Source organism: Rissa tridactyla, chromosome 6 (assembly GCF_028500815.1).
Source record: "Rissa tridactyla isolate bRisTri1 chromosome 6, bRisTri1.patW.cur.20221130, whole genome shotgun sequence".
Classification (NCBI taxonomy): domain Eukaryota; kingdom Metazoa; phylum Chordata; class Aves; order Charadriiformes; family Laridae; genus Rissa; species Rissa tridactyla.
In genome coordinates this window covers 14643007-14665040 of record NC_071471.1, presented here as the reverse complement: position 1 = coordinate 14665040, position 22034 = coordinate 14643007, and the positions used below count along the sequence as shown (strand labels likewise).

The 22034-nt window shown below is 48.6% G+C and overlaps 1 protein-coding gene across 1 annotated transcript; it reads left to right on the top strand.

The window, feature by feature from the left end:
* Positions 1-9862: 9862 nt before the first annotated feature.
* LOC128911224 (sentrin-specific protease 2-like) lies at positions 9863-21520 on the top strand (the record flags this gene model as incomplete). The annotated part of the gene is made up of 7 exons (XM_054205689.1): positions 9863-9877; positions 18788-18919; positions 19338-19541; positions 19661-19740; positions 20130-20214; positions 20920-21015; positions 21458-21520. Coding segments are annotated over 7 exons (675 nt in total), but the record flags the coding sequence as incomplete, so codon positions are not given.
* Positions 21521-22034: the final 514 nt, after the last annotated feature.

The window sequence follows — 22034 nt, the reverse complement described above, 5'->3', positions numbered from 1 at the left end:
CTAGTAGATGGGGCCGGTAACACAGTGACCGAGGATGAGGAAAAGGCTGAGGTACTTACTGCCGTCTTTGCCCCAGTCTTCAGCAGTAGGACCAGTTGTGCCCTGAGTACCCAGACCCCTGAGCTAGAAGACAGGGATGGGGAGCAGAATGAAGCCCCTGTAATCCAAAGGGAAATGGTGAGGGACCTGCTTCAGCGCCTGGAGGTGCACAAATCGGTGGGGCTGGATGGGATCCACCCAAAGGTACTGAAGGAGCTGGCGGAAGTGCTCGCCAGGCCACTTTGCATCATTTATGAGCAGTCCTGGACAACCGGGGAGGTCCCAGCTGACTGGAGGTTGGCAAATGTGACAGCCATCCACAAGAAGGGCCGGAAGGAGGATCCGGGGAACTACAGGCCAGTCAGTCTGACCTCGGTGCCTGGGAAGGTCATGGAACAGATCCTCCTCAGTGCCATTACACGGCACGTGCAGGAGAACAGGGTGACCAGGCCCAGTCAGCATGGGTTTGTGAAGGTGACCCACTTAATGGATGAGGGAAAGGCTGTGGATGTTGTCTACCTGGATTTTTGCACAGCTTTTGACACCGTTTGCCACAGCATTCTCCTGGAGAAACTGGCTGCTCATGGCCTGGACAGGTGTAACCCTTCGCTGGGTAAAAAACTGGTTGGATGGCCGTGCCCAGAGAGTGGTGGTAAATGGAGTTAAATCCAGTTGGTGTCCGGTCACAAGTGGCGTCCCCCAGGGCTCGGTGCTGGGGACGGTTCTCTTTAATATCTTTACAATGACCTGGAGGAGGGGATCGAATGCACCCTCAGTAAGTTCGCAGATGACACTAAACTGGGCGGTGTGTTGATCTGCTTGAGGGAAGGTTGGCTCTGCAGAGGGATCTGGACAGGCTGGACCGATGGGCTGAGGTCAGTGGTATGAGGTTCAACAAGGCCAAGGGCTGGGTCCTGCACTTGGGTCACAACCACCCCATGCAGCGCTACAAGATTGGGGCAGAGTGGCTCGAAAGCTGCCTGGCAGAAAAGGACCTGGGGGTGTTGGTGGACAGCCGGCTGAATATGAGCCAGCAGCATGCCCAGGTGGCCAAGAAGGCCAACAGCCTCCTAGCCTGTATCAGGAATAGCGTGGTGAGCCGGACTAGGGAAGGGATCATCCCCCTGTACTCGGCACTCGAGTACTGCGTTCAGTTTTGGGCCCCTCACTCCAAGAAGGACATTGAGGTGTCGGAGCGTGTCCAGAGAAGGGCTCCAAAGCTGGTGAGGGGTCTGGAAGACAAACCTTATGAGGAACGACTGAGGGAGCTGGGGTTGTTTAGCCTGGAGAAGAGGAGGCTGAGGGGAGACCTTATCACCCTCTACAACTACCTGAAAGGAGGTTGTAGAGAGATGGGGGCTGACCTCTTCTCCCTGGTGACAAGCGATAGGACAAGAGGAAATGGATTCAAGTTATGTCAGGGGAGGTTTAGATTGGATATGAGGAAACATTTTTTCACTGAAAGGGTTATTAAACGTTGGAATAGGCTGCCCAGGGAGGTGGTGGAGTCACCATCCCTGGAGGTGTTTAAAAAAAGGGTAGATGGGGCACTTAGGGACATGGTTTAGTAGTGGTTTTTTTCAGGGTAAGTTAATGCTTGGACTTGATGATCCTAAAGGTCCCTTCCAACCTCAGCGATTCTATGATTCTGTGATTCTCTGTGTTAGTTTTTTTATAACAAGTTGATGTAGTTGCTGTTGTGCAAGTCAACTGAAAACCAGTTCAAGACGGCAGCCGAACTTTAGTAAAGGTTTGCCAGGATAACCTGCGCTGTATTTCCAATCAGAAGGAGTGGAAACACGAAGACCTTTCGAGCAAAGTCTTTTTGAAACACAATAGTGCAGGGTACGACAGGACAGCAATTGCTATCCCACCTGCTTCCCTAGTCTCTGCTTTTCTGTTCTTCCTGCTTCCCTACTCTTCCCTTTCCTATACTTTGATTTCAAACAAAAAATAATAAAATCACGTGCGGGCAGTCTTCCCCAAGGCTTCAAATGAGCGATGGCTGAACTTTTGTGAGTCATAACTAGGTAAGGTGTATGTGTGGGGGTGTGCTCTCCCCTTTTCCCCCCCCGGCTCCTGCTCAAGCCATGGCCATCAGCGGGAGTTGTTATGAGTTGCACTTGAACTGTGGGAGATGGCTGGCGACACAACCAAAGCACAGTCTGGAGTGGGACCCTAGGTACCCTGTTCCCATGAGCATATGACTATAGGTCCATTATCTTACTCCAGAAAGAGTGGACAGCCCAAGAGCCCTTTGAGCTCTCCTGCACGGCAGCGGGCTGCACGACAGGATCTCCCCTTGAGTGGGGACGCTCGCTTAAGGTTCTTCTCCTCGAGGCTGAGCGATTCCTTGCCGCAACAGATTCTCGGTAAGTGACTGACAGCATGCTAAACTTTGCAATCTTAGCTAAGTGATCTAAGGATCGATTGCGCGTACATAATCCTTTAGACATAAACCGTTGAGCAGGTCTGGGACTAGGATTGGATCCAGCCGCACCTCGACTCCTCTCTGAGAAGGAGTTTAGAAAGCAAGGGGGTCCTTTCTGAACCTCGTGACTCAACGGGAGGGTCTCCCTGAGAGCTTGTCTGACCCTGGCCTCTATGCAGTGACTAACCCAGTGTACCCTGGCATCGCATCGCGTAAAACACTGTCGCATTCACTACTAACTTTGTTACATCACTGTTTTATGTTCATAAACGTTTCACTACTCTCTTACAAGCGAAGTTATTCACTCCGCCCGCGACAGTATGCAATGTACGTGTTTGTAAAATTAAGAGAGAAAAGCACAGAGCTACAACCTGCTATTTCAGACTAGATCAGGGAGCGGCTTTTCTAATGCTCTTGCTAGTGTTATTTATGATAGTTTTGGCTTACTTAAGGCTTCTATTTTACCGAGTCAATGGCTTTTCTACTTTTTCAAGCGGGAAGCGCTCAAGTCTCTGCAGAGTAGCAGCAGCGTTTGGATAAAGAATCTAGGATATGACTTTCCGACTGTCTGTTGAGCTGCTCCAAGTCCATGCTGCCAACAAGAATTGTGCTCCTGAAAACGTGTTCTGCTTTCTCCCTTATACTAGTGTTTGGACAGCCAGTCGGATCTGGGAATTAAATCAGCTGATTTATTTTTTTTTCCCTGATTCCGTTTCCAGCTGCATTGCTTTGCAGGCTTGACTGGATTGTGGAGCCACGAGTCCTAGTGTCAGCATTGGGGATGGAGAAGAAATACCAGGTGCTTTCGCAAGTAATGGGACTTGCTATTTCAGCAGCAAAGCAAACTGAAACTGGTTTATGTCACAGTCTAAAAAGGGAGGGGAAAACAAAAAAGAAGGGAAAAAAATTGGAAGTTGTGGAAGAAGAACTAAGGAAGCAGTTTGAGAAGGTTCGAAACAATCTGATAGCTGGATGCCACCAAAAGGACAGGTCGTTCTTTGTGTTCCTCCTTCATCATCTGCCCCTGATCTGACTTTTTGTTGGGCTGGTCGGTACCCGAAGCTGTCAGAAAATCCTTTGCTTTTTGCTGCTGGACTAGTCTCCTGCCGGCTTGGTGGCACGGAGTGAGCCCCAGGGCCAGTGCAAGCGGCAGAGGTGGTGGGAGGAAGCTGGGCTTCCGTGCTTCTTGTCTGATAGTCTCATTTTTCAAAACACATTCTTGTCTTTTTTTGGCTTTTTTTTTTCTTTTTGGTGGAGTGTGGGAACTGTCATGGGAAGGGGCTGCTCTGCTTTCCCTCCCAGTGGATTCCCAGCCCCCCCAGCAGTGATCTGGTCTGGTGCTGGTGTGCTTCAGGGGGAGAGAGCCAAAAGCTGTTCCTTCTCTGTTGGATCGGTTGCTAAATTGAGTAGCAGGGGGGTGGAAGGAGTGTGAAGTGAGCGTAATTACACCTTGCGTAAATGTTATCGTAGATTTGATGATGTGTAATGTGGGGCTGCAGCTTTCCTTAAGAAAACAAGTGGAAATACATAATTGTATAGGAATTTAGGATTTAAAAAGTACCTCAATCCCTTTATTTGCCGGTATCTTCCACTAAGGAAGTGAAACCTGTAACTTGGGTCCCCGTGAGGAAAACCTGGATCTCGGAAGCGCAAAGAACACGCGGTCCTCACTTCCATACCTTACGGCTGCTTCTGTCCACGGAACCCTTTTCTGTCTGCTGCCCCCCAAATAATGCTGCTGCCCTGGCATTCCCTGCCTGTGGAGCAGAGGACTGTAACGCATCTTGATGAACGTGCTCCGAAATGTCTGTCATCCCTACAGCATTACCCGTTGTTTTCAATATGCTTCAAGGATGGAGAGAATGATTTGGAAACACACAAGCCTGGACTTCAGGGCTTCCACCTCGATGCCAGCAATGCCCAAGGAAGGGGAAGAACTGTTGGTAACCATCAAGGGAGCTGGTGGTTTGTAAAATGGACACGTCACAAATTCAAGGTCAGAACAAAATGGTTATTTAATACTAACACCAGTCCTGATCTGCTTACCAGCAGAGTTTGAATAGAGGGAGGATAAAGAAGTTTGGCTTTTCTTCTTTTTTCTTCCGCATTCATTCCAGGAGCCTGGTTTGGCAAGAGAGCAAGGATTAGGAAGAGAAAATGCCTGAAGAACAACAGAATGAGCTAGTAGAGACTGTGGAATTTGGGTGAGCTGTGGGAGTGGCTTGTACGAAGCCTCAATATGTGTCAGGATGCTGGGGCGTAAACTGCTTTTGGAGGGATGCAGGCTCCTGGTGTTTGACATTTTAGCCAGGGAGGATTTCCTGGGACTTGGTGGGGGGTGAGAGCTTTGCCATTGTAGGGGTTATTACCAGTCTCAGGAATATCTGGAGCAGGTGAGGTGCCAGGAGTTCCTTGGAGGCTGGAAGTACTAAAGAAGTGGCATAATCCTGTAAAATGGGGGAGATTGAAGAGGGAGGTTTCAAAGAATGATGATCTGGAAACAAAAACGTCGGTGTTTAAAAACTGGACAACGTTGTAAAGTCCAAAAGAGCGGAATGGATCTAAGCCAGCTGTTTAATTTTCTGGTTTAGATACACGTCTCTTTCTTCTCAGATCACAGGTGTCCCGCTTCCACATCCATCTTAACGTGACAGAGCAAAGATTGTTCTAAAAATATAGCAAAGGGATGAAGACTTCAGTCATTTGCTTATGCTCATGGAATTTCTCTACTGATTTCTTCAAAGCTTATTAACTTCTAAACACTAGAAAGGGGTACGGGGTATGTCTGTGGGCAAGATCCTCCCTGCTGCTTCCCTCCGGTTGTGCATTTCTGGTGTCCTTCTCGGTATCAGACCACCCGTATTTCGACAAGGTTCCTTCTGTCTTGCCTGATCCCGCCAAGAGGGTGAAGTTTTATGAACAGAAGTCTTTTTCCCCAAAGGAAGAACAGCCTTAGTTTGGGGTTTGGCCCTTCTTTAATCTGGCATTGTCTAACTCTTTTACAAAGAGTTGAAGGCTGCTTACAGCGCTATTAATACATTAACTCAGAACTCATGTCTGTGGATTGTTTCCTTTGGAAGGGAATAACACGTTGAGGTTAAATTTGTTGTTTGTAACCTAAATTAGTTCTCAGGATTTGCACTGCCCTTTGCAGGGTTAATATGTGAGGTGGCCATAGTTTAGGACACCTCCTCCAATATTTTGACGGAGAAGAATATGGCCTTGATTCTCTTGCTCCTGGAAGTCACTGAAAATCTGCTTCATCCTGCGAGTTGTGTCCCACCCCGTCCCCACAGTGTTGGATGGGAGGCAATTGTAAATAGTTCAACTTGAAGTTGTTTGGAAGTGGTTTAAGCACGATCCCATGTTGGTTTAGCAAATGAATTTCAGAACGCTTAATCTGGAATGCCCATTAGGCTGAATATTCAGGTTTAAGAGATGCTACAAAGACAAACCAGGTGATTTTTGAAAAAAATCCGGTACTGCGGTGTCATGGCTGAGCGTTCTTGATCAGAATTGACACAAAATTTAGAACTGTTTGGTTTTAGGAAAAAATAGAATTCTGCTGCTGCTGAACTTGAAATGTTCTTTAATCTCTTGAAAGAAAGAAAAAAAACCTTCTGGTGTGGTCAAACCAAGCGTTTAGGCAATGGCACTGAAGTTAAGTTTTATACCGATTAAAAAAAAGTCTCCAATGCTAATGAGGGTCTGTCATTACCAAAGAAGATTGCAAGTAAATAACAGAGTAGAGGGGGTATTATTTGAGAACAGTGTCTGAGCGTGTGACACAGAATTGCAGTTTCGGTCGGTGGAAAATGAGGATTTGTTTGGAAGTGTGAAGCCTGCACATGTAATGACACTTGTGCCGGTGTGTGTATATATGGATATATATGCACCATGCGGCAGGGGAGGGAGCAGAGCCCATCTCCAGGAGTGCTGGGCACCTCTCTGGTGACACCGGGAGGACAGAGCAGGGTCTCCGCACGCCTCCCCCAAAGCCATCCTCCCAGCCCAGACCAGATGTGGAGCAGACGCTGCAGCGGGGCTTCGCTGAGCTGATGTGCCACCTCCATGCAAGCCCCTGCCATGGCAATGGTGGCGGGAAGCTGAGGGACCCCTGCCCGGCACTCCTAGTCCTTCTGGGTCCACAAAGAGGTGGTGATGGCCACTAATCTGGCCACTGTTATGCCACTAAGTTGAAATATGCTGCTTCAGCATCCAGTTCTATGAAGCTGCTTTCACACTTTTCTCCACCGTGGACAGAAACGGGAGTGTTGCAGGTGAGTTTTGGCTTCACAGAGAGAAACCGAGAAAAACCTCGCATCTTTCCTCACCCAGGAACTCAAATGCCCTGCGCCCCCTCCAGCTCTCGGCTGCAGGATTCAGCTAACACCTGCGGGATGGGGAGAGGAGAGGGAGGCAGAAGCCGACTGAAGAGGCATCTCCAAGTCGCAGGCCCTGCGGGGGGCTGCCCTGCCCTCTGCCGGGCTGCTTCCACCGCCCACCCTGCCTGCAGCCTGCCTGCAACGCCTCTGCCATGGCCACTTCTGCCTCCAGCGCTCAGGCATCTTCCTGGGCCAGAGCCCTGAAGCATAAAGTGGAGCGGCAATTAAGTTCCTAAAGTAATGAGGAAGGTCGTTGTCATTAAACCACAGCCCACCACCACTTAAGACTCCCTGCAGGCGTCAAAAGCTAGGGGGACCTCCTGTGACAAGGGCTGTCCCAAAGGGCCATTCCTGCCCTGAGCCCTTTCATCTGCCCCCTTTGCTCCTCTTGGACTTAACCATTCATTTTCATTCCTCATGTGGAAAAGGCTCTCCAGGACGTGGCTGCAGCAGCACGGGCACATTTCCACCCCAGAGGCAACACCTGATAAACCACTAGGAAGAACCCTATTAAACCCCCCACCCCTTAACAGCGGGGCAGGGCAGAGGATGGCCCCCGAGCGCCAGCCAAGGCCACCAGGAGCCAGCTCAGCACTCGCCAGCCCCACAGCGGCCGCTTTAGCCGGGCTCCCTGCAGCGGGCCCTTGGCCGCCGCTACATCACGGTTCGTCACAATGGTCGAACGCAGCGTCCGCGTCCCTAGTTGCAGCGGAGCCATGGCGGAACCGCACGCAGCGCCTGCAGCTCCCCAGCGGAGAGGCACAAAGCGTCGCTTGGGCCGTGAGGCCAGGGCTGGGTAAGCGGGGCCTTGTGGGACCCCCCGGGGCCTGCTTGGGGGTAACAGGAGTCTCGGCCCCATGGCGTCGGCCTGAGGGGCTTGAGCCGTTAGCCGCTCTGCGGGCTGGGGCGCAGTGTGGTGTCCTGCCCCGGGGTCCCCGCCACGCTCCTGGGCTGGGCTCGGCCCCTTGAGGCTTTTCCGTGAGAGAAGGATGAACAATTACGGGCGTGAGTGGTGAAGGTGGTGGGCAAAGGAGATAAGCGTTAGCTACTCTCGTACTGCACTGCTGAAGCGCAGTCTGCGATTTTTTGGGATGGGGGGTTACCCTGTGAAAACTTGAATTTTTTACAAATTCAAATTATAAATCTTAATGAAGTGCCCTCAACACTGGTGGGGGAGGAGGTTTTGAAAAGAGGAGGGCCTGAGCTTCTGTGGGAGTCTACAGAGTTGCTGAGTTTTCCTAATACCTTCTTTCTTTCCTGTCCTTGCTAAGGAGGCAAGTCAAATGCTGGGCGTAAATAGGTGCTGTCTCCTGTAGAGCGTGGAGAAGGACATGAATGCGTCTCTCCCTGGAGAGCGGTCTCAAGTTGCTTTTATGTTCTGGCCCGTTTTTTCGGCATGTTTCAAATACTACTCAACACTCTGTGCGCTTCCCTGTTTCTGGCGGGTCCTTGGCAAAACCCCAGTTGCAATGACACAGTTTAACCTCCTCCCGGGGTTGTGTATTCCCATGGGAGAGAGAGGTAGCTAGGCTTAGATTGATTTTTTCCTTCCCTTTTGTCCATGCACGTTCCCTGGCCATGCCCGCTTCAGAACAGCAAAGGTTTCCACGTTTATTTCTGAACTGGCAAGAGAGAATTCATCTTTTCTTGTGATCCAAGTAATTCTAGCCCTCCAAGTGTCTGTTAAAGTGAAAAAGGAGAAGACAAGGCTGTCACAGGTGTTGGGTGCTCTGGTAAAGGTGGAGAAAGAGGCACTTGTGTTCACAAACTGTGGTTATGAACCGCAGTCAGGCGTTTAAACCGTGCTTCTCTGAGGAAGTAGCCTTGAGGAGGTTGGATTGTGCCGATCCCTGCAGAAGAATGAGGCTGGAAAGCTTTCACTGAAAAGCAGCCCAGAATGAGCTAGCTCTTGCTGAAGTCGAGCAGGAGGATACCAATATTTTGGGTTCCTTAGTTTTACCTTCTGCCACGTCAAATATGCTGAGTAAGGTTGCATTTTTATTATAGTGTATTTGCCTTTCAGACCTCCCTCCCCGATATTTTCTGCCTGACTTTAACAGCATAGTAAAAGCAAATATTCTTGGTATTGTATGAAAGGTGCCGCTAAGGATATCGGTTCCTTTTTGTGCTCCTGATACAGAGAGAAGATGAGATAGTCCATGAGTGGTGATAGCAGCAGGTTTTGGGGGCCTAACAGTTTAAAAGGAATGATTTTGTGTAAGAAAGACGGAAGAATTCTTCAAAGAATCCTTGGCGTCTGTCATGGCATTTTGTGGGGCAAATAGAGGAAAAAACCAACTAGGAGCAACCTTTGTGCTCCATTCCCAAAGTAAAAATGTGTACTGGATTTTATCGTTGTTATCAAGTGATAGAATATTTGGACATACGCTTAATAAGAAAGGGTGCAGCTAAGAATCCTTTGAAGAACGAGTTCCCGAGCACTGCTTTAGCAGTAAGTTATTGCAGTGGCTGTCTGCATGAGTTGCTTTCCCACCTTTTGTTTCCTGTCCTACTTAGTCTTTTCTTTGCAACTCCGTGTAGTGACTGAGGAACTTGGAAGGCTTAGTAGTGGCTGGTATGTGGCTTTCCTTGAGGAAAGAGGAAAACTTGGCATCGTAACTTCTGCAAGATTTTGGTGATAGGAACAGATGTAAAACATTAGGAAGCATTAAGAGAATGAGGAAAAGAGGCCTAATAGGGTGTAGTGGGATAATGAGCTGTGTGTGAGCGGTCCGTTGCCTGGGAGAGGTTGTGGGGGGTTGATGGGGGATGCTCAGCGGTGTGCTCAGGTTGGGTGTGTGTGCCTGAGATGATCGCAGGGGTGCTCGGAGGGGGAAACCTTTGGGCTATGAAAAGTAACTTTGGAAGTTTGGGTCCTGTGAAGGGAAGTCAGCCTGGTAGAAGCTTCAGGAAGTTTCAAACCACTCTTCTGTGTTTTCTTTCCTCAGGATTTCTACACCTGTGGAGGATCCCGATGAGCCTCCAGCCAAAAAGAGGAGGACAGGTATTGGACGTTACAGAAGTCTTTAATAGGCCTGATTTTTCTTAGGTTTCATCTGCCTTAGAAAACTCTGGCTTTTGTACTTCTTTTGACTTTTCTACTTTTTCTATTTTAGTTTATTACTTTTGTGGTAAACACGTACACGTAATAAACTGCATGCATGTGTGGAGGGGGGAGGAGGATAAATTGCACCCTGTGCTGCTTCTCCGGAAACAGGGAATGTTCCCCAAAGCAGGGTTTTTTTGCAGATCTGGCTGGCAGACTCACGGGTGGGTTAGTCTTTGAGCTGTGGCTCTGAGGGGCTGCTCAGTGAGGCAACTAATACAAAAATTGCCACCAAGTGCTGTTGGCAGAAGGGCGTGAAACTTGAAATGGGTTACACTACTTTAGCTGTGGCTTTGGTGCCAATAGAAATCCTAATCTCCTTTCCTATCATGTTCTTATATGGCCTGTCTTTGCGTTTTTAGATTTCAACGACTCTGAGCCTGGAGAGAAACCTGGAGAAGTTTCCTCTGTGGTGAAGTTGCAACGCAAGGCAACTAAACGCCGGAGAGCGTCAGTCAGGGACGATGCTGCGAGCACAGAGTCTGGGGAAGAGGTTAGCAAGGGTTGGGAAAATAGGGCGAATCAGTGGAAGATGAAAGAGCAAGCGTCTCTCCCTGAAGCGTCCTGAAGTTGGGCCTTCCAGATACTTTCCCATCATCCCAGTTTATGGTTGTCCTGTGTTTGTAAACTGTTGTTACTCTCTCTCTCAAGCTTGTAGTTAAGGAATCAAAATACACTACTTTGCAAGAAAAACTGCGTACTTCCTCTGGATAAACCTCCTTCTCATAGGTTCATAATCCACCATTCCGGGGGAGGATGCCTGTAGGACTTGGACTCTGTCAAAATGAGTCATGAGCTGCTTGACTTCCCAGTTTGGTTCAAGTAGTAGTGCTATTTTTCTTATTGCCCTATAGGATAAGAGGAATAAGAATCTGTCATGCTCTGACTATTAGTTCGTGAGAGAGTCATTCTCTCTTATTTGTTCAAAATATGTTTTTGAAGGGCTAAACTACCACACTTTGGACTAGTGATAACTGCGTGACAAGCTTATATTGTTTTAATCACTGCAGGTATGAGAGCCTGTATTAAAAGCCTAAAGTGTAGTCATCAGAGATCCTGCAAAGATTGGCATTCTTCCGCAGTCTGAGCGGGCAAATCATGGTCCCCAAGTCATACCAGAGTTGACTAAATTTCAGGACGTTTCTGTTTGCTGACATTCACATGGAATTCACGTTTTACTCTCGTTGTTTTCCTTTTTCTTGTTTGCAGTCCATCTTTTCTGAGCCTCCAGCTAAAAGGGCGAGATGGTGTATGGAAGAAGGAGGAACGCTACGGATTGGTAAGGCTGACATGGAGTTATGAACTCGTTTCTTTTTCACCCGCCCTTGTGCACCGTACAGCTGGACCCCTAGAGTTCTGTGGGGCTTATTGCAGGCACAATACTAGGCAGCGTCTGGGAATACTTGAGTGTGAGCTCTGATTCCTGCCTGCATCCTTGCATTGCCTCTGGAGTGGAGCCAGGCGTTGATCTTGTCATCTCAGTAGACGAGCTGCCTTGGATGCAGTCCTTCAGTTCTGATATGTCCACTGTTGGCTTGCCAGAAGTCAGTAGTTTGAAAAGCTGATTTTGGGTAGTAGGTCCTGATAACCCTTTTTTATTTCGGGTTTTGGCTGACAATCCCTTGTGTGCACAACTTTCTGTAGTTGCCAGTATGAAACTCTGAAACTCTCCTCAAGTGACATAACACAAATAATATTATGATGTAGGAGAGAAAATGACAAGTTTTCTTTTGTGAAGCTCTTGACTGTAAACTCATAAAACCCTTCAATTTCTTTTTGTAGTTACTTCCACAGCAGGCCGGCGCGGGGCCTATGTACCACCGGCTGCTGGGGGCCCTCGGCGTCGTCCTCGCCACCGTCGCCCACCGCCCCGTGCCGCCCGAAGGCGTCGTTGCCCTCCAAGAGGCCACCCCCGAGGTCAGTGAGCCGCCCCGCCGCCTGCGGGCCACCCGTGGTCCTCTCCCCCTCCCATCACCCCATCCCATTGCCAGACCCCGTACCCTGTGGCCTGCCCCGGCTCTGGGGCATTGTGGGACCCCCCCGGGGCCTGTTTGGGGGTGGCAGGAGCCTCGGCCCGAGGGGCTTGAGCCGTTAGCTGCTCTGCGGGCTGGGGCGCAGTGTGGTGTCTTGCCCTGGGGTCCCCGCCACGCTCCTGGGTTGGGCTTGTCCCCTCTGCCCGCCCAGAGCCCCCCCTGCGGGGCGGCAGGGCTCGGCGTGGGCTCCCAGGTGCCATGCGCCGCCCTCTCCCACCCTGGCACCCCTCCTCCCGGCCCGGCTCTTGCCTTGTGTGGCTGGCCATTGGTCCCGCCGCTGTCGGGTCGCCCTGTGCCCGCGGCCAGAGTTGTTCACTCGTGATGCTGAGATGAGTGTGGGTTCCAGGCGTTCCCCCCGACTCGCTTTCCCTCTGCACAGTGTAGGGGTTTGAAAAGAAAGAAAAGGGGAGGAGACTTGGAGTAGGAGTGTTGAAGGAGCAGGGAACAGTCTGTATACATGTAGGGATATCTTGGGTGGAGGAGAGGCATGGCATGGGGATGTGGCAGGTATGTGGGGTGGAAGACAGGGGGATGCCTTCCCAGACGTTAAGCATTGCAGGTGCCCCAGAGCTCCCAGTGACAGATGGCTGAGCCATCTGCGTGCCTGTCGCATGTGTCTCTGCAAGGAGAGGGAACATCTGGGAACACGTGCCACGTTTTGGGGAGTGTGGTTGCTCCCTCCGGGAGCAACTTGCTCCAGGAGGCTCTGCTGAGCGTCTCATGTTCCCCGGTGAATGGGAAAAGCGAAGGCCTTCTGGAAGGAGCCACTCGTTGCACAAGCAGTAGTTCACAGCTGCTGTGCAGAGCACAATCCCAAAGTGAAGAATGCGCCTTTGTGGGCGCTGCAGGCTGTCGTGTCACGGCCTGACCAGGAGACCCAGTTTTGCTAAGAGTTCACTGGGAGTGACAGGCGAAGCAATTAGGATGAAAGTCAAGCGAAAGTGTGTTAGACGGCTTGAGAAGCTGTCCTGCTGAAAATAAGTTTTCTAACAATGCTCTCCGAGATATGCAGTAAAATAGCAAAGCTCCCTTGTGTGAGTCTCTTGAAGGCAATCTAAAGCACAGGGTGGTTGTTATTGCTGCCCCTTGAGGTTTTTCCGTGATAGAAAGATGAACAATGATGGGCATGAGTGGTGAAGCTGGTGGGCAAAGGAGATAAGCATTAGCTTATCTACTACTGTAGGTAATAAACTGCATGCGTGTGGATGTATACGTAATAAACACGTACACGTGACAAACTACATGCGTGTGTGGAGGGGGGAGGAGGATGAATTGCACCCTGTGCTGCTTCTCCGGAAACAGGGAATGTTCCCCAAAGCAGGGTTTTTTTGCAGATCTGGCTGGCAGACTCACGGGTGGGTTAGTCTTTGAGCTGTGGCTCTGAGGGGCTGCTCAGTGAGGCAACTAATACAAAAATTGCCACCAAGTGCTGTTGGCAGAAGGGCGCGTAACATGGAATGGGTTACACTGCTTTAGCTGGGACTAAGAGGAGGGGCTTTGGTGCCAATAGAAATCCTAATCCCCTTTCCTATCATGTTCTTATATGACCTGTCTTCGTTTTTTTAGGTTATGAGAACTCTGAGCAGAGAGAGAAGGCTGAAGAAGTTGCCACTCTGGTGAAGTTGCGAGCCAAGGCAACTAAACGCCGGAGAGCGTCAGCCAGCCATGATGCTCCAAGCACAGAGTCTGGGGAAGAGGTTAGCAAGGGTTGGGAAAATAGGGTGAATCTGTGGAAGATGAAAGAGCAAGCGGCTCTCCCTGAAGCGTCCTGAAGTTGGGCCTGCTCTGAGCCTGTGCAGCAGTAGGTGGTTCTTTTCCATTTCTAGCAGGCAGCTCTTGTGTGCTGGGTTTGCCTTCCTCAGCTCTGCGTCCTCTGCTCTGGCACTTGCGGCCGAGGAAGGAGCAAAGCGTTTGTTGCCTTCCAGATACTTTCCCGTCATCCCAGTTTATGGTTGTCCTGTGTTTGTAAACTGTTGTTACTCTCTTTCTCAAGCTTGTAGTTAAGGAATCAAAATACACAACTTTGCAAGAAAAACTGCGTACTTCCTCTGGATAAACCTCCTTCTGATTGGTTCATAATCCACCATTCCAGGGGAGGATTCCTGTAGATTGCCATTCTTCTGCAGTCTGAGCGGGCAAATCATGGTCCCCAAGTCAGAACAGAGTTGACTAAATTTCAGAAAGTTTCTGTTTGCTGGCATTCACATGGAATTCATGTTTTACTCTCGTTGTTTTCCTTTTTTTTGTTTGCAGTCCATCTTTTCTGAGCCTCCAGCTAAAAGGGCGAGATGGTGTACGGAAGAAGGAGGAACGCTACAAATTGGTAAGGCTGACATGGAGTTATGAACTCGTTTCTTTTTCACCCGCCCTTGTGCACCGTACAGCTGGACCCCTAGAGTTCTGTAGGGCTTATTGCAGGCACAATACTAGGCAGCGTCTGGGAATACTTGAGTGTGAGCTCTGATTCCTGCCTGCATCCTTGCATTGCCTCTGGAGTGGAGCCAGGCGTTGATCTTGTCATCTCAGTAGACGAGCTGCCTTGGATGCAGTCCTTCAGTTCTGATATGTCCACTGTTGGCTTGCCAGAAGTCAGTAGTTTGAAAAGCTGATTTTGGGTAGTAGGTCCTGATAACCCTTTTTTATTTCGGGTTTTGGCTGGCAATCCCTTGTGTGCACAACTTTCTGTAGTTGCCAGTATGAAACTCTGAAACTCTCCTCAAGTGACATAACACAAATAATATTATGATGTAGGAGAGAAAATGACAAGTTTTCTTTTGTGAAGCTCTTGACCGTAAACTCATAAAACCCTTCAATTTCTTTTTGTAGTTATCGATGCCTTACGCTCACTGTCCCTTTGTGACAAGATAATTCCGCGTCTGAGGTAAAAATCCTTCCGTTTTCTTGGAGTTCTTCTCCGAAAGGTTTATTGCCTTTCTCTTTCGTTGTTGAACTTCCTCCGTATTGCCTAACATTTGTATTTGTGTCCACAGAGCAATATTCCTCCAAGGTAGCCTGGAACTCCCTCAGGCTGCTGTACTAAGGGAGGTCTCCAGCTGCTTTTTTGGTTTTTTCTCCCCCGACTGATTTTAAGCTTTTTCTTTAAATCCAGATACTTCATAGCCACAGGAGATTAGATAAAGATTAAAGGTCTGTGGTAAGAGGAAGTGTAGAACTTGAGAAGAGGCTGAGGTGACAAACAGCAGTGTATCTTCAAGGCAGTTGTTCTGATTTTCGCTTTGACTTCTCTGTACTTTCCCATGAGCTAGTTGAAGACAGCAGGTCTTCATCTAAAGGTTGTAAATCTTTAAATGTGAATTGGTATGTACTGACAAGAAATGCCCTAGGTATAAAAATAGTGATTCTCCTCTGTTGTTTTTGCTGCACCAAAGGGTTGAAGCCTATTCCAAGGAACCTGTGATGAGTGACCCGGAAGAAACAAAAGGAGGAGGAGATGTTTATCCATATGCAACGCTAAGGACTGGTGAGTATCCCCATGATTCAAATCCCTTCCAGTTTGTAGGTAGACTTCAAATGAAAATAGGGCATTTCCTATACACTCCCACATGATATTCAAAGTTCACACTGCTTGCCAGAGTTCAAACTTCCTAACCGTACAGTCGTCATTTAAATGTACTTTTTTTATTTATTCCTCAGAAATGGAGAGCTACGTACATCTGATGGCAATCGAAAGTTGACTTAATTTTTTAATACTACTGCTTTTCTGTGCAGGTATCAAATTGGTAGGTGTTTGCTGCCCAGAGCTGTCGCAGGGAGATGTTGTGACCAGGTAGAGTCTCTTTTCATCACGGTTCTTGTTTCTTTTGGCTCTGTGCGCGTGTCTCTTTCCGTCCCTGTTCTTCTCCCCGCTTTAAACACTAGCGCTCTCTTTAGCCGTGCGGCACTGTTGTGTGCTTAAATTGTCAGTGGTTCACCTGAGCGTGAGGGGAGAGAAGGAAATAAAGGAACGGATAGAGTATGACGGGTTGAAGTGAAAGGAACATTTTCTTGCCTTTTTTTGTGGATTTAACTACTCAGTGAAGTCATTTGATGAAGCTTGTGAATACCTGCTCTTCCCCTGCTGGACTGAAAGTGGAGAATACTGTGAGAGTCTGTTGTAGGTCTCCCTCCTGAACAAGGGGGTCTTTGGTGACAAGTCAAATTATCGGTTTTGAGAAAGGCACGTATATACAGACATCTTTACTGTCTGTGTATTTGTTTGCTCTTAAGAGTCTGCGTGGTTTTACTGGTAATCCTCTCCAAATGGGGACAGTCACTCTCTTGACTAGCCTATAGGAGGCAAGTAAATATCCTGTAGGTGTCCCATTTTTAGTTCCCTGTGCTGGTCTTAGTTTCCGTAAGCTAACCGTATGTGGCTGCAGGTAGAGTTGCGGGTGTTCCTGTTATACCTTGCAGTATAAGCCCTAGCACGCAGCATTTATCCCCAGTAGATCCCAGAGCACTTGACAGAGGAAGTGCTGGTTGCTTCCCTGTTTTCCAAATAATGAAACTGATCAAGAGAAACCAAAGGAGTCTTGCACAGGGAGATGGGAAGAAATGTACAAAGCTCCCAGCGCTTCCTTCTATGCCAGTCTGGCTGCTCCGAAAGAACCGTGCTGGAAGCGGAGACGATGTTGTCACACGTGTGCAACCGAGGCTGTAGTCAACATCAGCCTTGAAAAAGCATTTCTTGTCCAGAAGGTGAATTCTTGAGAATTCCGTGGGACAGTACAGGTCCACAGCTCACTGCTCTCTCTCTTTCTCTCTCCCTCTCCTCGCAGGGGCTCCCCACCAGCAGAAGAATGTCTGGAAGAGGACGGAGCGGTGAAACAAGCTGTTGCAGTTGCAGGGGTAAGCTTGTGTTATTCATGATTTCATTTTTTAGGAAAATGTATCTGGTTGTGATCAGAAATTTTTGCGCTCCTCCCTTTCATTACTTCCTCAACAATATCTGTATTCGTCCAGGCCGTTTTTCCCAAGGGAAGCGGGAGCATGATTTGTTGAGTAGCACGATCACAAAGGGTTTCCCGCTGCCGTTCATTTTGTTTCTGGACTATGATGAGCGCACTACCCTATACTATTTTTCTTCTTCCCCTTTGATGTGTTGGGTACAGCCTCAGAGTCTTTACTGCACAGGCTTGGTTGACCTGCAGAGCTGGACTGTGGTATCTTTAGTGGTGTCTTGTTTTGTGAGATAGGAAGTACATCTCTTTGACTTTCGTCTCTGGTCAGGATTGAGATCAAAATTAAATTTTAGTCCTGGAAATCAGAGCTATTAATCTCCATCTCAACCTGATACCTACCTGCGGAGGCTTTTCTGGGGTTCTTAACGCTACTCCAAGCCAAACTAACTTCCTGCCTCTCTTGCCTCCGTTTAGTTTTGAGTGCAGCACTACATGGGTGCGCAGTTGGGATGCAGTCCTCGACAAAAAGTAACTTTGGAGTCGGCTGGTTAGATGCGTGTACAAAAACCCTTCCAGTTTTAGACATGAGCAAGATTTTCTGTGCTATCCCCTAGCAAAAAAATCTGTGCTGGATTGGTAGCTTGACGTCCTTTTGTCTCACAGGAACAGCGTGGAGCTCAGATCGCAGAAGGTGTGTTATGCCAAGTACCTCTGGCACCCGCCCAGGCCAAAAAGTCACCCGCCCTTGCCGTGAAAGGAAAGAAAGTCATAAGGCTGAGAAGAATAGGAAAAGACTTTACTCCGCTCACAGAGGTACCGTAGCTGACAGGCTGTTTGACAAAAGAGAAGGCTGTGAAACAGCTGCAAGGAACTGCATTTGTTACAGGTGGTTCTTCAGGCTTTTTGAAATCTGAAGAACTTGCATTTAAGCTGTTAGGGAGTGTCTGCAGCTGTGACTTCCCAGTGCAAAGGTCAGCACTAAAGCTGGTTTGAAGGATTGAAAGGATTTAAGCATCTTATGCTCCACGCACTCCTTCAGTTGTGCTAACCTAAGGGTTGGTGGGGCTTCTGTTACTCGGACAAAAATGAGTCCACGTTTAACAACAGCCTCCCCTGCTTGTCTGAGTGTTGGCCGCTTTTATTCTTGGGAGTTGCAGTCTGATCGAGCGCCCCCTTTTTTGCCTCTTGAGGATTGCCTTGGAAAGGGCTAGCAAGTCCAGAGTTTACAACGTCTGCAGAGTGATGCTCAGTACAAGGAAAACCAGGGGTTTTCTTATCCTGCTAGCCCACGTTCAACCGAGAAGAAGATGCTCTTGCAGTTCAGAGTATTTTATACTAACAGACCCAGTGGTTGCTTTGCATTCCCTAAGCAGAATTTCCTTTGCATGGAAACGTCCAAATGACAACCAGTTGCATGCACAGCCTGGACTCCCGATTGCCTGACTGCAGTGTAGCTGCCTCGGTTTCCCCCTTTGCTGGTACTTCAGCTCCCTTGAAGTTCCCCCACCTTCCCATTCTTTCAGGCTCCTGACGTAGCTGCCTTGGCACGGAGAATGCCTGCTGCGGTTGCCTTAAACCTCAGCGTTGCGAGGGCTGCAGCATCGCATGGGAAAGGCGTTTGCTGTGTGTTTGCTCATCCCTGCGTTTTATCTCAGCTTCCTTGGTGAAAACAAATTGAAGCAAACCTGGGCCCTGAAGTTCCAAGTCAGGATGCTGAAACCAACCAACCAACCAAAAAGGGCGATTGCTAACCTAGCCGAAAGCCGGCAAAGGCAGTTGCTCTGTCACCTGAGCTTCATTTCCAGGCCGTGTTTGAGCTGAAAGGTGCCCACAGGTTGGCATGCTCGATGCTCTGTTTCACAAGTCCTTCCCCATTTAATTGTCCATTTCAGGCCATGGAGAGAGAGGTCGTTGCCGCATTAGGCAAAGGTGAGCCAGAGGAGATCATGAGCAGTGCCTTCAACCTAAAGGTGACTCGTGAGGACATCCACACCTTAAGGAACGGTTGCTGGCTAAATGATGAGGTAAAACTAGCTGCAGCACAGGGATCTTCTAATTGAGCATTTCTTTAAAAATACCCCTTCACCGTGTACTTTTCAAAGTTATTTGATGACCTGCACTGCAGAGGCTAGAAATCTCTGTGCATTTCTTATTTTAGGTACTTGAGGGTCCAGTGTTCCTGGCAGTTCCTTTACTTGTTGTGTTATGTGCTTCCAGGAGTTAGTCCAGGTTCTTGGAGTGGGTGGCAGGTGTTTTTACCAAAGTGCAGTTTGATAAACAACTGTAACCAAGTGCGAAGTTCTCTCAACAAAAGCTGACAGCTGAGGCTGGAGTTCTCTCAGCTGCGTACTTCAGGGTGGCCAGAAGAGAGATGTGGCTGTATTTTTCGTTTGGTAAGCTAGCGTCTGATTTTACATCTCCAGTTTACTCTTTGTGGTACAGGTCATTAATTTCTACATGGGTCTTGTGATGGAGAGAAGTAAGAAGGCAGGATATCCATCAGTCCACGCTTTTAGTTCCTTGTTTTATGAAAAACTAGCTTCTGGGGGCTACAGGACAGTAAGAAGATTGACCAGACGCGTGGATGTCTTCCACAAGGACATCATCTTCGTGCCCATTAATTTGAGCTTGCACTGGGCACTAGCGGTGAGTCAAACGGGCTTGTTATTTAGAGTTGGGTGGGGAGAAAAAGCTAGCAAGAAAAGTCATGGAGGTTTGTGCAGCACAAGGTGGTGCTTTGTCTAACAGTCACCTTTGAATAACAGGTCATAGATATGAGAAGGAGGACCATCAAATACTACGACTCCCTGGGACAAGGAGGGGACAAGATTTGTGAGACTTTGCTGTAAGTAACTGCTCAGTCAGTGCTTTTGTGTTGTGAATTAGGAGAAGGGTTTTAGGTTTTGCCCCTGTGACACGACGGCAAGTTTCCACATGTCTTGTAGATAACAAACCAGAAATCTTGGCTTCGCTTGCTGCGAGTTGTCTGACAGTGACTCCTTCCCTAGTCTCACGTCGTCCCCTCCACCCAGCGTCTTGGATGCCTGGGTTCTGCTACCTTCCCCCTAGAGCACAGACAAAGACATGGTAGCCCCGTGGCACACGGGCACCAACCTTGTTAGTGATCAATAAAACCCTCCTGCCATTCCTCTTCCTGTGATCTTTCAGCAGCTCTTTTTTTCTCAGCCTGAATTACAGCGATGAAGAGTGATTTTTTTCTTTTGTTTTAACCAGCAAATACCTGCAAGAAGAAAGCTGTGAAAAAAGACACGTGAACCTGAATGTTTCGGAGTGGACTGTTAACAGCATGGAGCCACATGTGAGTGAGCACTGCTTGCACTTGAAACGTGAACTAGAACTCCTTGCCACGAAGCTCTTAACGCTTTCTCATCAGGCCAGGACTTCAGAGAACAGCCATAAGCATCTTCTTCTGGTCCCACATTGGGCTGCAAGTGGACCAGGAAACCATGCTGGGATGAAATCTTTGAGCAGTGCCTCTCCTTGCTGGCCGAATACTTTGTTGGGTTTTTTTTAATTGCTCTGCCACGTGAAGGTGAATTTGGCTTTGCCCCCATTTCACAAGTCAAATTTCAAGTCTCTTTAGCAGTTGTCAGAGAACGTGGGCTGCTTGTTTGCAGCCCAAATCCTGGCACGTGACAAAGCAAGGGCTTGGGCTGATGTTTCTTGCCAAGTTAATAGTGAAAAGCAGCACCGAAAGCCTCGATTTAAGGGATGTCACTTCAGAAAGACACTGTAGAAACCTCCAGACACCTTGCAGGGAGGAAGCCTGCTGTCCCTTATCAGCCTGCCAGGAATTTGGCTTGTAACATCCGAGCGTAGGAAGCCGAGGGCAGGGATGATGTGCAGTTCCTGGGGTCTGTTCCTTGTGTTGGGGAGCGGTTACTGGGGATGGTGCAAGTTCAGGAGTGTCTGGTTAGGGTATTTCTGGTAATGGGTGCTGCTTCCAATGGGTGCTTTTCCTTGAAGATAGAGGCAAATTCTCCATCTTCTTTGCATTCCTTAGGAAATCCCTCAGCAATCGAATGGAAGCGACTGCGGCGTTTTCACCTGCAAATACGCAGATTACATCTCGAGAGAGAAACCGCTGACCTTTACACAGGTGAGTGAAGGTTCTAAACAGCTCCAGCCCCTTTCGCACAGAGACAAGAAGCCAGGGAAGTTACGCAGCGGCTGAGGTGTCTGCTCCCAGTGAGATTCCTCTTGGGGGAGATACTGGAGCCAGTGGGTTTGTGGGATCTGGCCTTTGGATCTTTGGGAGAAATGGGTCTCAGCCTTTGACCAATGCAGACATTGGTTCTTTTCCAAGGCAGTGCTCTTCTGTGAAAGTGCTTGTGAGCTGTTGTGTGGTCAAGGAGATCTGGTTTTGGTGGCATGTCACCCTCTTAGGAGCTGTGCGGGTGAAAGCCAGGTTGTACCCGAAGGGCAAGTGTTGACAGTTCTTAAAAGGAACTTCATAGTAAAGAATTAACTGGGCGTTTCTGCGTATTTTGTGTCTCTTTCTGCCATGACGTGTATTTAATGGATTTTTCTTTTCTTTTCAGATCCACATGCCTTATTTCCGCGAGAGGATGGTCTGGGAAATACTCCATCAAGAGCTGCTGTGAGGCATGCTCTACCAGAGTAACACTGTCATCACCTTTGGGTGACTACCTCTTCTTTTAGTTACTTTTCTACTACCTCATTTGAAATAGCAGCAGGCACACAAGTTTTTCGCTTTAGGTTAAGCAGTAGTGGTTAAGATTGTTATTTCCCCCCCTGCCTGCCCCTATTTTGGAGACAGTAACTCTCCTTGAAATTAGCTAACACACCTTAAGCACAAGCTGGAAAGGTTGGCGTCACCTGGGCAAGGAAATGGTTAACAACAAATGCTGTGAACTTCCATCGCAGAGAGGGCTGCTCACACCTCGCAGCGCACGTGGCCGCGTTCTGGACGAATGGGACTCATCTGATGGTGGTGACATTGCACGAGTGGAACTTCTCTCACAGCACACGTGGTCACGTTATGGACAAATGGGACTCATCTGGTGGTGGCAACAGTTGTGTGAGCTGAACTTCTCATCCCAACAACAAGGTGCTGAACTACTGTTTCCTCAAAGAGAGTTTTCTTCTGTTTCTGGA